The 14,341-nt window shown below is 53.9% G+C and overlaps 1 protein-coding gene across 4 annotated transcripts in view; it reads left to right on the top strand.

Moving 5' to 3' along the window:
* WSCD1 (WSC domain containing 1) overlaps positions 1-14,077 on the top strand; it is a 49,400-nt gene extending 35,323 nt beyond the window's left edge. For all 4 annotated transcript variants that reach the window (XM_080679070.1, XM_080679072.1, XM_080679069.1 and 1 more), the window contains exons 6-9: positions 6,959-7,118; positions 8,127-8,291; positions 11,251-11,451; positions 13,013-14,077. In XM_080679070.1, coding sequence (XP_080535196.1) covers positions 6,959-7,118; positions 8,127-8,291; positions 11,251-11,451; positions 13,013-13,365 — 879 coding nt within the window. In that variant the 3' untranslated portion in view covers positions 13,366-14,077. The remainder of the gene's footprint in view (positions 1-6,958; positions 7,119-8,126; positions 8,292-11,250; positions 11,452-13,012) is intronic.
* Positions 14,078-14,341: the final 264 nt, after the last annotated feature.

The raw sequence follows: 14,341 nt of genomic DNA, 5'->3' as shown, positions 1-14,341 counted from the left end.
GCGAGTACTCCAGACAATGGGATGATGACTGTTACTATTCGGCTTCCCTGGTTCCTTTGCTGTGCGTGGGGTGTTTGAGAAACTGCCTAAGACGAGGGGCTGGTCCTCTCCATGTCAGTGGAAACCCGGGCACCTGGGGTCCCCAGGGTGTGGTGGTTCTGAGCCACCCAGGGTTGAATGGAGCTTCTTTCTGGCGCGTGTTTGACTTTGACAGGGAGGGTGTCACATGGAGCGGGGGAGTGGGTCTACTGTCTGGGGGCCCAGTGTCTGCAGAGAGCCACTGCCCAAGGGGACACTCAGAGGCCCCCAGAGACACTGACATTTGCCCCAAACAATCCTGAAGCATCACTTCTGAGGCTGGACACAGGCAGGGGGCTGCGCGTCAGCTCTCCACATGGAGAAGCTCTGCCCTCACCCATGCCTTCAGCCTCCCTTGGACTCAGGCCATCCAAGTTGCTGGGTGTCTTCTCTCTTACAGGCACCTCACGAGTATTTCCTTTCATCCCCAACGCCCCTTACAGGTGCGGAAATCAAGACTCAGTCCAGCCAAAACCGGTTTGGCTCAGTGGATAGAGCGTCGGCCTGTGGACTGAAGGGTCCCGGGTTCGATTCCGGTCAAGGGCATGTACATTAGTTGCGGGCACATCCCCAGTGGGAGATGTGCAGGAGGCAGCTGATAGATGTTTCTCTCTCATCGATGTTTCTAGCTCTCTATCCCTCTTCCTTCCTCTCTGTAAAATATCAATAAAATATATATATTTTTTTTTTTTTTAAAAAGAGACTCAGTCCATCGTAACCTAATCTCATGCCTGCTGACTCCCAAGCATATAATCATCAAGCTATGCCCCTTTCATAGAGGTGAGCAAACCCAGGCTCAGAGATGCTCACTAGCTTGTGGACTCTGTGCACCTGACACCAAGCCTTGGTCTTGCTCCACCTCCCCATAGCTGCCTCTCCAAACCACACACACCTCTCCCAGACCACCCCTGCAGTCAGACCCCACGAGCATCGGGTCGGAGCAAACAGACTCTCAATCACAATAACAGCTGACGGGTTTGCATTCAACTTGGCATTTGCCCGAAAGCACCAAAAGCAAAAGTTGGCCTCATCCCCCATATCCGCAGCCACCTTTGTGGCTGTCCGCATTCCCTTTTTGTATCCAGACTTGCCTCTGGAGTGAAGGGAACTGCCCTGGAGGTAAAGATTGGTCAGAGCTAACTAAGCTCTGTGCTAGTTTGCAGGTTTCATTAAAAAAAATCCATGCATTCATATGTTTGCCTCCAAGGAGTTGAGTGTGGGGTGTTGCAAAGCCCTGGACTGGACTCCAGGAAGCTGGCTTCTCTTCCACTCACCCTGATGGTCTGACATCTTGGGCTGCTCGCTCCCTGCCTCCAAGCCTCAATTTCCCCTTCGGAAACTTGAAGCACTGATCTATGAGATTTCTGTAATTCTATATAACCATGGAGATCCCAAGCAAGGTGCTCAAGGAGGAATGATGATGGAGGAGATGAGACCCAACTGAACCAGTTTGTTAGAGGTGTCCTTCTTGCCTGTTGGAATGTCCACTCCTTGACCCCTTGGCCATGATCAAGCCATGTGGATCCCCACGACCCAGAGAGCCCAGCCCTGGCTGTGTCTTGACCTGGCTCCAAGATGGCACCCAGGCTGGGGCTGGAGGTGAGGTGTCTAGAGTAGAATGCATATCCACCCGCCCTCCAGCCAGGCTCAGTGGCTCCCTCTTCAACCCCTCATCTTGTTTATTAAAACGGTCCCACATCTGTGTTTGTGCTTTCTTTTTCTGCCTTGCTTTCTCTGATCATCTTCTCCTTTGTCTCTTGGTGTTCTCTCTCTCTCTCTCTCTCTCTCTCTCTCTCTCTCTCTCTCTCTTTCTTTCTCTCTCTCGGTAGGGGTGGGAGGAGTGGGGAAGTTGGCAGAGAGATAAGATTCTCCAATATTTAATTTTTATGGAAATCATGTCCTAGAAATCCCCAAGGGGCTGAACATTGTTCTGTGTTTTCAGAATCCAGTGATGTCGCTGAAGTGGTTATGTTGTAAATAAAACCACATTACTGTCTGCAGCTCTCCCATGCTCTGCAAACACCCGGAAACTTGACAGTTTAATCCACTCAAGGAAGCAAAAAGGTTCGGGTCACTGGTGGGGGCAACCTGTCCCCAGCCCTGGGATATAGGACTAGGAGGCATCAACATGGGTAGCAGCATTATAGCCAGGGAGGGAAACAGCGCCAGCGCCCTGAACAGAGCTACCATGTTGCTGAAATTTTCTCTGAACAGGAATCCCAGGAGATCCAAGCCTCCTGGGGTCCCTGGTGTTAGGGGCGGGTGTTGCTTAGATGCGCCAGCTTTTTTCTCCTCCCTCATGGCCAGGGCGAAATGATCAACAAAAGTCATGCCCAAGTCCATTGCCAGTAATCTGGGGGGCAGTTGGGACCTGTAAAGGACATTCATTCTTTCATTTGTTCATTGGTTTGTCCATCAAACAGTCATTAAGCATCCACCATGTTCTAGAGAATGAAGCAAAGCTCACAGACACACAGAAATCCCTGCTCACACCCTCGGGGAAGGAAGCAAGCAATAAGCAGGTCAGCAAGTAAAACGGAGCGGATGTTGAATGCCGACAAGTTACGTGGAGGAAAATGAAGCCGGAACCATCAGTATTAACCCACGAGAAAGGAAAATATTTATTGGCTGAAAGTCTTGTACACAAATGTTCATAGCAACTTTATCTGTAATAGGTGGAGACAAGAAACAGCCCGTGTGTCCCTCAAGTGGATAAATCAACAGATGGGTACATTCACACACAGAATAATAGGGATAAAGACAATCTATTAACAGATAAAACAACATGGCTGGGTCTAACAAATACATTTCTGAATGAAAGAAAGCAGACACCCAAAAATAGACATTGGATGACTCCATTTGTATTCTAGACCAGATGTCTTCAAACTACGGCCCGTGGGCCACACGCGGCCCGCCGAGGACATTTATGCGGCCTGCCGGGTGCCGCTGCCTGTCCTGCTTAGCAGCCGACTCGTCCCGGGCCCACAGTGCGCATAGGAATTTGTTCAGTTTTTTTTTTAAAACTATAGTCCGGCCCTCCAACGGTCTGAGGGACAGTGAACTGGCCCCCTGTTTAAAAAGTTTGAGGACCCCTGTGACAAAATGAATCTGTATCAGTAGAAATCAGCAGCAGTTGCTGTGAGGGAGGGTGGGATGGTTGGAAAAGGTTGGAGGAAACTGGTGTGAGGGAAATGCTGGTCTTGATATAAATGCATCAAGACTGCTGAGGGTACACTTAGGGTCAGAGGATCTCATCGCTGTTATACACCAGTGAAACCAAATTAGAAGGCCCAGCAGCAGGGGAATAGGGTGGTGGGAGGATGTGGTGACTTGAAGTGGGCAAGCCAGAGAAGGCCTCGGGAGAAGGCAAGTTGAAGAAAGTAAGGGAGAAAGCCATGTGGGTGTCTGGAGGAGGAACATTCTAGAATCTAGGCAGAGAGAACAGCAAGTGCAAAGGTGGTTATGTGACTACACTGAGGTGGGTATGTGACTACACTGGCCAAGGACTGGTAGGAAAGCTGGTGTATTAGCTTCCCAGGGCCGCTGTAGCAAGTGCTGCAGATGGATGGGGGCTTCAACAACAGATTTTTGTTTCCTTACAGCCCTGGAGGCCAGAGGTCTGAGATCCAGGTGTTGGTTTCTTCTGTCCCTAGACTGCACATGGCCTTGGCCCTTTGTCTTCACAGGACCCTCCCTTGGTCTGTGTGTGTGTGTTTGTGTTCTAATAACCACACCAGTCAGATTGGATTGGGGCCCACCCTCATGGCCCCATTTAAACGTAATTACCTCTTTAAAGACCCTACCTCCAAAAGCAGTCACGTTCCAAGGTAAGGGGTTAGGATTTCAACATGTGAAGTTTAGGGGACACAGTTCAGCCCATAACAGCCAGTGTGAACAGATGGGGCACAGCCAGGTGGCCGCATGCTCGCCCCATCGCTGCCGTGGGTGTCCAGGCTGCTGTGGTGAAGGTGTTGATCTGGGAGAAGGCAGGAGGGGAGGTTTGTGGGAGGGGATAGATGGTGATGGTGGGGGCTGGAGGTCACAATTCCTGTGATGGCTTTTCACCAACTCACGGCAGCGGAACTTGCTTCCAGAAAGCCAGTGGTGTTCTGATGGAGGGGCCGGATGGACACAGATTTTGCTTTCTGTGCAGTTAGGGGCCCGGGGACCCCCCAGGGGGTTGTGGCATCTGGCTAGACATGTTGATGGGGTTTATCAGCCTTTGTCCGCTCACTCCCACATCCCATCACCTTGGCCCTGCACCGAGACAGTGGCCCTGGCTGCCGGTGCTGGATTGCCACTGCAGCTGACATTGGGGGCAGCTGTGGTTTGGGGCATGGTTGGTTCCAAAGTGAGGGCCTCATTGTGGCCGCTGAGTCTTCACAGCAATCCTCTTTTGCATGTGTCTGATCAAAACTAAAGGACTGCAGGCTAACGAGGGCAGGGGCTTCTGGCCTTCCCTTGGTCCTTAGCTTTCCAGGCCTTGGAGGGGGAGCCAAAGTGAGGACCTTCAGGAAACAAACTCCTGATACTCTAAGAGGCAGGTGGTCTGGGGCCCACCTTTACTACAATTAAAGGCCTGAAGAGAGAAAAATAGGGGAGCATTTACCATGTGCTGAGCACTGGGCTGGGTCCTTCTCATGGTCCTCCCTTCATTCTCCCCCCACTCTGTGAGCTAGAGTGTCATTACCCCCACATTACAGATGAGAAAATCAAGGTTCAGAAAGGGCAGGCACTTGCCCAAGTTCACACTGGTACGGAATTGTGACTCTGGAACTTGAGTCCAGGTCTTTTAGATGAAAAACATGGTACTTTCTCTGCTATGTGGTGCTTCCTCCCTCTGACATAAAAGTTCCTGGATACCCACCCCCATCCTCCAGCCCCATTTCAAGCCTCTCCCGGGAAAGCCTTGGGGATAGCCATCCTAGGCTCACTGCCCTCTGGGTGGGCCAGGGGAAGCTAGTGAGGAGCCCAGAAAGAAACGAGATCCTCCGGCTCTTCCAGGCAGGCCCATTTGTGGAACATGTCCATTTACAAGTGGAGAGACTAAGGGGAGGTGACTTGCTTGTGGTCCCAGAGAATGTTGTTGTGTTTTTCCAATGCAAAAGGGAGCTCTGAGCTCTAGGATCAGCACGTTTAGTGAGATTGTGTGTGTGTGTGTGTGTGTGTGTGTGTGTGTGTGTGTGTGTGTAGGTGGGTAGGGGTACATGCGTAGTGGAAGAAGAGTAAAAACATCCTCTGCCTGTCCTACGTGACAGCTCAGCTCTGAGAGACAGACGTGGGCCTGGGCCCTGGTAAAAGTCCTGGCAGAGGCAAAGCTGCCCTTCAGCCTTGAAGAAGGATGAGGGAGGTGGGGAGGACCTTTCAGGGAGGCTGGGCATCTAGTGGAGAATTCAGCCTGTGCCTGGAACAACAGCCCTGCATGCAGGCAGCTTCAGGCAGCATCTCCTCCTCTCGCCCCTGCACCCTCTCCCCTCCCCCTCTGCACCCTCTCCCCTTCCCCAGGCTCTGTGCTGCCCTCCCTTGGCTGGGACACCACCTCTATTGTCTTCGCTGAGATCCTTAGCTTTGCCAAGCCATGCTCAGAAGACGCGATTGATTTCCTTTTATTTACTTATTTATGAGATTCTCCATGGGCAGAAAAGAAAGAAAGAAAGAGGTTTGTGCAGTGCTTCTCTCAGCAATGAGAAGTTTTCTCCGCCCACAGCCTCCCTCCCACTCACACTCCTAGACTCCTCTCCCGTCTCCACACTCCAGGGGCTTGCATCTCCTGCATGCAAGATGCAGGGACGGGAGGAGATTAAATGGGGTTACGTGGCCTATGCAGTGCCAGGTACATAGTAGGTGCTCCAAACTACCTGTGAGAGAGGTGGGTGAAGGAAGTGTTGAGTGAGCCGTGGCTGATGCCGGAGGCTTAGGAGACAGAGGATGGCTCACTCCTCTGTGAGCACCGAGCCTGGGCCAGGCCCAGTGCTGGGCAGCTAGGACCCTTCTCATCTAGTCCCCATAATAACGGTGCAAGGTGGATTTTATTACTTTTCTTCAATGTGAAATTCAGAGAGGTTCAGCACCTTGCCCGAGGTTACCCAGCCCGTGAACCCAAATTCACATCCAGGCCTTCCAGATGCCAGGGCCCAGCTCTTCATCGTCCAGTGTAGCCCCTCAGGGAACAAGAAACCATGCAAAAGACCGCCAGGAGCTGAACCCTGGCAGGGCCCTTCCATCCTCAGGAATCCCTCTGTGGCTCAGCACCTCAGTGGATCCAAGTCTACTCTTGCCCATCCCTCCTGTCTTGGAGAGGTGGGTGTGTGGGCATCTGTCCTTGGTCCTGAAGACCCAGCAGTGGACTTCAGGCATAGGATTGGATTTGGTCTCTCCAGGCAGAGCTAGTGGGAATTCCAGATGTCACTCAGGGCTCCCGGTTTGTTAGTTAAACCTGTGACACGTTGAGCCCTAACTGCCCTGTGTGGGCTGATCTGCCCGGTTCTGACCCCAACACACATTTTCTCCCATGGATGCCACTATCTGGAGCACCTGTTCCCACCCCGGTGCTCCTGACTGCCTCCTGGACGTCTCAGGAGCCCAGATCCAGGCTCTGCTCCCTCCTTGTACACCTGACTCACCTGCCACAGCACCTCTCTCACTGCGCTGTGCCTGCTGGATTGTCGCTGGCCAGCTGTGAGCTGCTGGAGGGCAGGAGTCACATCTCATTGAGTTGGTCTCCCTGGGCTTGGGCACCAAGCCTGGCACTAGAAGGACGGACAGACATCCCTGTTGCTCCCCTGCAGCCGGCAGTGGGTCCACGTGTTCATCCTGTAGCTGCGGGAGGCGTGCCCTTTGCATTCACCTCGATGCTTCTCTTCCTCTCCTTGTCTGGCAGGAGTTCCCCTTGGCCATCCTCAGAGGCTGGGAGTGCTACTGTGCTTACCCCACCTCCCAGTTCAACCTGCGGGATGCTGTGGACGGCTCGCTGTGTGGCCAGGAGTCTGAGGCACAGAAGCTGGCGGAGTACTGCGAGGTCTACCAGACGCCCGTGCAAGGTGAGCCCCGCCCCAGAGGTGGGCAGGGCCTGAAGGGTCCTCCTCCCCGTGCCTGCCTCTGCTGGTGGCATGTGGTCTGGGGTTTTGGAAATGCTGGCCATGGTGGAGTGTGCAGTCCTGGGGTAGGAAGGGCATCTGTGTAAAAACACCGGGATCACTGTGGATGGTCTCATCTTGGGATAATGGATGAAGGAGGCCTCCGCCATCTCTGGAGGCCGGACCAGGATGCAGGGCTCAGTTTGAAAAGCACCTGACCTTAATCTGAATCTCTCTGGGGATGAAGGTGGTTTGAGGAAGAAAGCAAAAGCAGAGAGTCAGGGTCCAGAGGGACAGCAATGGCAAGGTGGTGGCACTGGGTGGCATGGGAGCTTAGGGCCACAAGGGCCTCAGAGGCTTCCTGAGGCAGCCCAGGACCTGGGATCCAGTAAGGCTCCTAGGCTGTGGTGGGTAGCATCAGGTCTGCCCGGCTGACCCTAGGAGCTGGTGGAGGAAGAGCAGAGAAGGAGGGATGATGCCCCCTTACGGAGCCTGCTGTGACCCAGCACAGCCCAGGGCTTTGGGGCTTCCACCTGAAGATTTCAGGCAGCCCCGGGGTGGGGGAGGAAGAGGAGGCTCAGAGAGGTCACTTGCCTGAAATTAGTCCAGCAAGTTTGTTGTTGGCTGTACCTCAGGGTGTGACATTGGTCCACCCAGCTATGACCCCCGCTACCTCCCCTGGAGTTACCTGTGCTGTGCTAGTAGCCACAGCTTGGCTGTGGCCATGGAGACAAAGCAGGCACTGCGGGTCCACAGGTGCCAATTTGCACCACACTCTTGCGTGGGCTTTGGGGCCTCGTGGTCCCTGGGGCTTTCTCTGGCCAGCCACGTGCATGTGGCGAACCTCTCCCCCTCAGTTCACACCTGTATTAAGCGGGAGTCTCGGATCAGCAGTTTCTATCTAGGGGAGTCCAGTGGTGAGTCTGAATCACTACAGGGGTGAGTGACCCTGAGATGACCTCTGACTTTCAGACACTCGGTGCACAGACAGGAGGTTCCTGCCCACCAAGTCAAAAGTGTTCGTGGCTTTGTCGAGCTTCCCGGGTGCCGGGAACACCTGGGCACGGCATCTCATCGAGCATGCCACTGGCTTCTATACCGGGAGCTACTACTTCGACGGAACTCTCTACAACAAAGGTGAGCAAAGGCAGAGGGTGGGGAAGGCGGCTCCCTCCCGTGGCCAGACCACCCCCTGGGAGTGCGGGAGCAGTGCTTCTCCCATGCGTGTGTGTCAGAACCTCCCCGAGGGCTTGGTAAATTCAGCAGATTCCCTGGCCGCGCCTCTGACTCTGGCTCAGTTGATCTGGTATGAGCCTGGGAACTGCCCTTTCTGGCAGGCTCCCGTGACGATGCAGGCCAGCCTCGGGCCACACACACTGCGAGTGACAGCTCATGGGCTCTGCTCTGGGTTCAAAGGGAAAGCCTAGTAGCTTCGATTCCCTCTCTAGAAATCTTTCCTGGATTTTCCTTACTTTTCAGAACCCTCAATAATTAAGTGAGACAGTATCTGCTAACTCCTTTTTTTCTTTTTAGGCAAGGGGTAGCTTATCAAAATGCTTTTTTTTAAATTTTAATCCTCACCCTAGGACATGCTTAGAGAGAGGAAGGGAAAGAGAGTGAGAGAGAAATAACCATGTGAGAGAGAAGCATCCGTCAGTTGCCCTCCGCACACATCCCAACTAGGGATCCAACCATAACCCAGATGTGTGCCCTGGCCGGGAATCAGCCGGCAACCTTTTTGGTACACAGGACGAAACTCAACCAACTGAGCCACCCCGGCGAGGCTCACAATATTATGTTTTAAAAACAGGTCTTAAAATCTTCATAAAGAGTTTTATGCTTTAAAATCTTGCAGAAATAAGGGGCCTTATTAGGCTGTGTAAGTGAACATAAATGGCTTGAGTCTGCACTGTTTCAGAACCAAGAATCTCAGGTAAGTCCAGTGGCATCTCAATGTGTGAAATACGTTTCTCTGTTGTCAAGTGTCAAAACAACTAAGATTCATCACTAGAGTTTGGTGTAGGAAAAGAGGGTGCTATAGTAGCATCCTAGAGAAAATGGAAACTTCTGAGCTTGGCAATGGGTTCTGGAATCACCCACAGCAACCTCAGTCTGGTTGGGACAAAGCCAAGGTTGTTCATATAACCCTTAGTTCTTGGGAGCCTTGGTTATGGGCACCTACAGGTGAGTGGTCAGGTGAAGCATGTGGTCCTGCCCAGTCTGGCTAGTCCCCTGGGAACCACCCACTGTGTACAGCAAGCATGTCAAACTCAAAGGCTAACACGGGCCAAATAAACAAGGCATGTGGCCCGTGGGCCGCGAGTTTGACATGCTTGGTGTACAGGCTGCAGTAACCTGCCTCTCACAGCTGGCTATTTGGGTCCACAAATGGCTAAGTGGCCCAGTGGTTTGAACAGCCACATGTAAGTGTTGCGCGACTGCCTCAGAATGGTTTTAGAGATACCAGGACATCTTTGAGCCTTACAGGACCAGTTAGATGTAGCCACTGCCTCAGAGCACTTACAGAGCAATGACATGTGCAGATGGGAAATTCACAAGGCAGCTCCAAAGCCAAAATGCCAACCCTGTCCTGGGTGAATGTGGTTGAGTTGTAAGGAAAAGTGGCCGCTGTTGGCATAGGCAGAGGCAGTACAAAAGGCACCCAGGGTGTCGAGCGTCAAAGACTGCATCTCAGATTTACACAGCCCAGAGCTGGACTCCTCCTTTCCCGGAAACTCCCAGCTGCTTGACAGAATGAATCAACGCAAAACTTTCAGTGTTTGGCCCATGAAAGAGATGAGTTTGAAACATGTTGAGTTTCAGTAGGTGAACCCAGAATTCCAGATTCAAAAGAAACTTGCAAATACAGATGCTTCCCAGCCAATCATGAAAGGGGTGAAGGCTTATATATGTTTCAAAGAGCCCAAGATAAGCTCATGCACATCTATGGAGAATGTGCCCAGAGCTGGCTGCCAGAGCTACGCTGGGTTGTGTTTGGGAAACAAGATTCAGAGGACATTTTCCTATGACATCCCACTATACCCTCTAACTAGTCCCTGCTAATCTTTGTTTCCGTAGCCTCTATTCTCTGTAGTATACTTGGGCTATTTCCCTACTAGACTGTAAGCATAAGGACAGGGTCTGAGTCTTGATGCCTGACATAAAATCGGACATAGCATGAGCACACAATAATCAGTGTTGATAAATATGTGACTCTTTGTGTGGGCAGGTAGAGAGTGACCTTCTCAGCCAGAAGTGATCCGGGCTCGAACGCCCAGGACTGGCCCAAGGGATCCAGGAAGAAGGCAGGCCCCCAGCTCAGAGAGACTGTTCCAGGGGAGCAGGGCTCTGTTCATAGAAACTGGGCCCTGGGTTCTGCAGGGCCGGGCTCAACCACTGTGGGTGAGGCATTGGCCAAACCTGCTCTGGGGTCCCAGGTAGAGACTCTCCATAGATGCAAGGCTGGGGCCCTGTTAAAGGACCATGGCGTGAGGTCAGAGGGAGGGGCAACAGCTGCTCACAGCCCTTGAGTATAATGATGGGGATCCTGCTCCTACTGTGGGGAGCTAGGTGAAAGTGGGGGGCTTCTCGGGGACACACACAGCCACGTGGAGAGAGCCCTGGCTCTGTTGCCATGGTGCTGTGTGATCCTGGGCAAGTCACACACCCACTCTGAACCTCAGTCACATCATCCAGTTATGCGTGCAGCTATAGTTGACTCGCAGGGGTATTTGTGATGTTCATGTGAAATTGCCAAGAAAATACCCAAATGTATGCGTCTCCAGCGTTTAGAGACAGGGCATGATCAAGCCCTCTGGTCTTGACTCCTGGGGATCTGCAGGAGGTGCCTTATCTCCTTTGTTTAGCAGACGCCATCTTTTCCAACTCTTAGACATCTCCTGCTGTCTTGGGCAGGGTCAGTCCTGTGGAGGCTGCTCCTGTCAACCATCGTAGGCCCTCCCAGTGCCCTCTGCTCGGCCCCTATTGCCAGCCTTCCCTCAGGCATGCAGGTGAGCATTAGGATCTGTCTGCCGCCTGGCAGTGTGGGTCCCACAATGCCTTCCTCCAAAGCGGCTCTCTCCTTCCCCCCGGGCAGGGTTTAAGGGCGAGAAGGACCACTGGCGGAGCCGGCGCACCATCTGTGTGAAGACCCACGAGAGTGGCAGGAGGGAGATCGAGATGTTCGACTCAGCCATCCTGCTCATCCGGAACCCGTACAGGTCCCTGGTGGCCGAATTCAACAGGAAGTGCGCCGGGCACCTGGGCTATGCAGCTGACCGCAACTGGAAGAGCAAAGGTAGAGAAGGGGCCTGGGGGCGGGGCCTCACTGCAACATTATTCACGGAGTCAGTCTGCTGACACATGTTTACCGAAGTATACTGTGTGCCAGGCACTGGGCAAGGCCAGGGGGCCCAGGGAAAGGGGTCAGGCTCTCTGCCCTCAAGGCATGCAGTCAGCTTTAGGCAGCGAATGGCAGAGGTGAGTACTATAAAGCCAAGTTTGTTCCTCTGAAATAAAGCTGCGTTCAGCAGGGTGGGTGCATGATGAGATGCAGGGCTGTAGGCCAGGCAGGCTGTGCATCTGTCCCTGCGTGGCTCTGGGTCAGCTGAGGCTGACCTGTGTCTCCCCCCGCCCTTTCCCCATCACCCTTCACCTAGACCAGCCCCCAGCATCTATACCCCCTTGCTGACTCCTCTTTAAGATGGAGGCCAGATAAGCTCTGATCCCTCCTGGGCCTCTTACCAGCCCAGTCACCCTGGCAAGCTGCATACCTTCTGAGCCTCAGTGTCCTCCTCTGAAAAAACAAGGTAGTCCCCATCTCAGAGGGTCATGTTGAAGATGAGAGAAAACAAATACTACCCACAGCCCAGTTACAGAAACTATTTTCCTTGGGGTGATTCTTAACATGTGCATGACCCCCCCAACAAAACACCTAAGCCCTTAATTTACTAGAAAAGAAATCTCGTGAAATCGGTCATCTGCATAAGTTTGCAACTGCCCTGTTCATGGCTTCATGGTGCATCCTCCCGCCCCGCTGTGCCCAGGTTCAGGTGTCCTCACACCCACCTGCACAGTGAGCCTGGGCTGGGTCAGGCAGCACGCCTTAGAGGTTCTCAACCTTTCTAATGCCGTGACCCTTTAATACAGTTCCTCATGTTGTGGTGACCCCCAACCATAAAATTATTTTCGTTGCTACTTCATAACTGTAATTTTGCTACTGTTAATGAATCGTAATGTAAATATCTGTGTTTTCCTATGGTTCTAAGACCATCGGAAAACACAGATATTTACATTATGATTCATAACAGGCTTAGAGTGACAGGGGGGCCAGGAGAGGAAGCCTGGCCGGCACAGCATCTTCCTCTCACCAGGAGGCCCAGCAGCTGCCCCACACATGCTGCTCGGTCCCTGCCCCCCACATCAGGTGTGCATAGTTGCCAGAGACAAGATCCAGGTGAAGGAGGGTGCCTCGATTCCCACCTGTCTTTAACGCTGCTGTCATGCACCGTGTGCAGCCCAGCTCTCCCTGGCCAGGGGCAGTCGCTAAGGTCAAGGAATTCATAGCACACGAGAGAGAGCGCCAGTGCTTGGTCCGTGCAGTTTACATTTGTTTTAACTCGATGTGTTTGCTAGGAGGCAGGCAGACTCAAGGTCACATCTTCCCGGCTTAGAACTCGTCAGAGCCCAGCCTGATATTAACCCTTATTCACACTAAGTCACCTTCCTCAGCAGGGGTTCAGGCAGGTTGGCCCTGCGCAGTGGGTGATGGAAAATCCTGGCCGCTTCCCTGGGCATCCAGGGGGACCAGCAGCCCTCCCAGGCTGGGCCCTGACACGGCACCCCTCTGTCCCTCCCAGAGTGGCCGGACTTCGTCAACAGCTATGCCTCGTGGTGGTCCTCGCATGTGCTGGACTGGCTCAAGTACGGCAAGCGGCTGCTGGTGGTGCACTACGAGGAGCTGCGGCGCAGCCTGGTGCCCACACTGCGGGAGATGGTGGCCTTCCTCAACGTGTCCGTGAGTGAGGAGCGGCTGCTTTGCGTGGAGAACAACAAGGAAGGCAGCTTCCGGCGCCACGGCCGGCGCCCGCATGACGCTGAGCCCTTCACCCCGGAGATGAAGGATTTGATCAATGGCTACATCCGGACAGTGGACAAAGCCCTGCGTGACCACAACTGGGCTGGGCTGCCCAGGGAGTACGTGCCCAGATGATAGGCCGCCGCTCTTCGCGCCCTGCGGAGAGCCAGCCACCCCTGGGGTTGCACCCACTCAGATGCTCAGGTGGTGGCCTCGCTGGGACACAGGCTGCCCAGTGCCGCCTCCCTCAGGTGCAGGGAGATCAGCCACAAGCCCTTAGCCCACCGGGCAGACACGATTCCACAGGACAGACACATGCTCCTAGCTAGACACGCTTAGACACGCCACTCCACGCTACAGTGCCTGTTTTGACAACCACAAGTCACCATGCAGGGTGTGCCAGACATTCCCAGACTTGCCAGCGCACAGTCTCCAGGCCACGTGTTCCCAGAGGCTCAGTCTGTCTCTCGCAGACACACGTGCACCTGGGTTCTCAGAGGCCCCAGGTTTCCTTTTGTCAGCCCCAAGCATGGACTTGCTGGTCAGGGTTCTTGACTGCGGGGGCTGGGCTGGGCGGGCACCTGCTCTGAGCAGCAAGGACTTGGGCATGGAGGTGGGCTCACAGACTGTTGCTGCCGGGCCACGTGGCCCTGACATCCCATAAATGTGTGTGGTGTGACCGCTGGGCACCACGAACTCTGCAGCCCTGCCTCCCGCTCTCTGTGGATGGGCTGGCAGAACCGTGGGCAGAGTAGAGCACCCCTAAGCCACATGCCAACCTCAGGACCCACCACAAGTCCTTTGCATCCCCTGCCACTCCTCCAACATGAGTGTTCCTTGGAGGGGGGCCTCCTTGCCTGGCTTCTTTCTCCACCTGTCCCCCGGGAAGCTGGGCATTCACCCCATGCCTCACATACAGGGTGTGAGAATGAGGGGATGGTGGGGTGGGGAGGGGGCTGGGCCTCAGGGGAGTCCTGGACCTGAGGGCCCCATATGCCATAAGGATCGGGGTTGTGTGGACATGGGGAAACCCAGGAAGTGTGTCTTGGGGTCACTGTGACTGGTGGCCCTGCCCATCTTGACAGGTCCCTGCTCTCCAGGGGGTCCTGCC

The sequence above is a fragment of the Plecotus auritus genome (assembly GCF_963455305.1).
Source record: "Plecotus auritus genome assembly, chromosome: 7".
NCBI lineage: Eukaryota > Metazoa > Chordata > Mammalia > Chiroptera > Vespertilionidae > Plecotus > Plecotus auritus.
The sequence above is the reverse complement of the archived record's forward strand: the minus strand, read 5'-3'. Positions and strand labels throughout refer to the sequence as shown.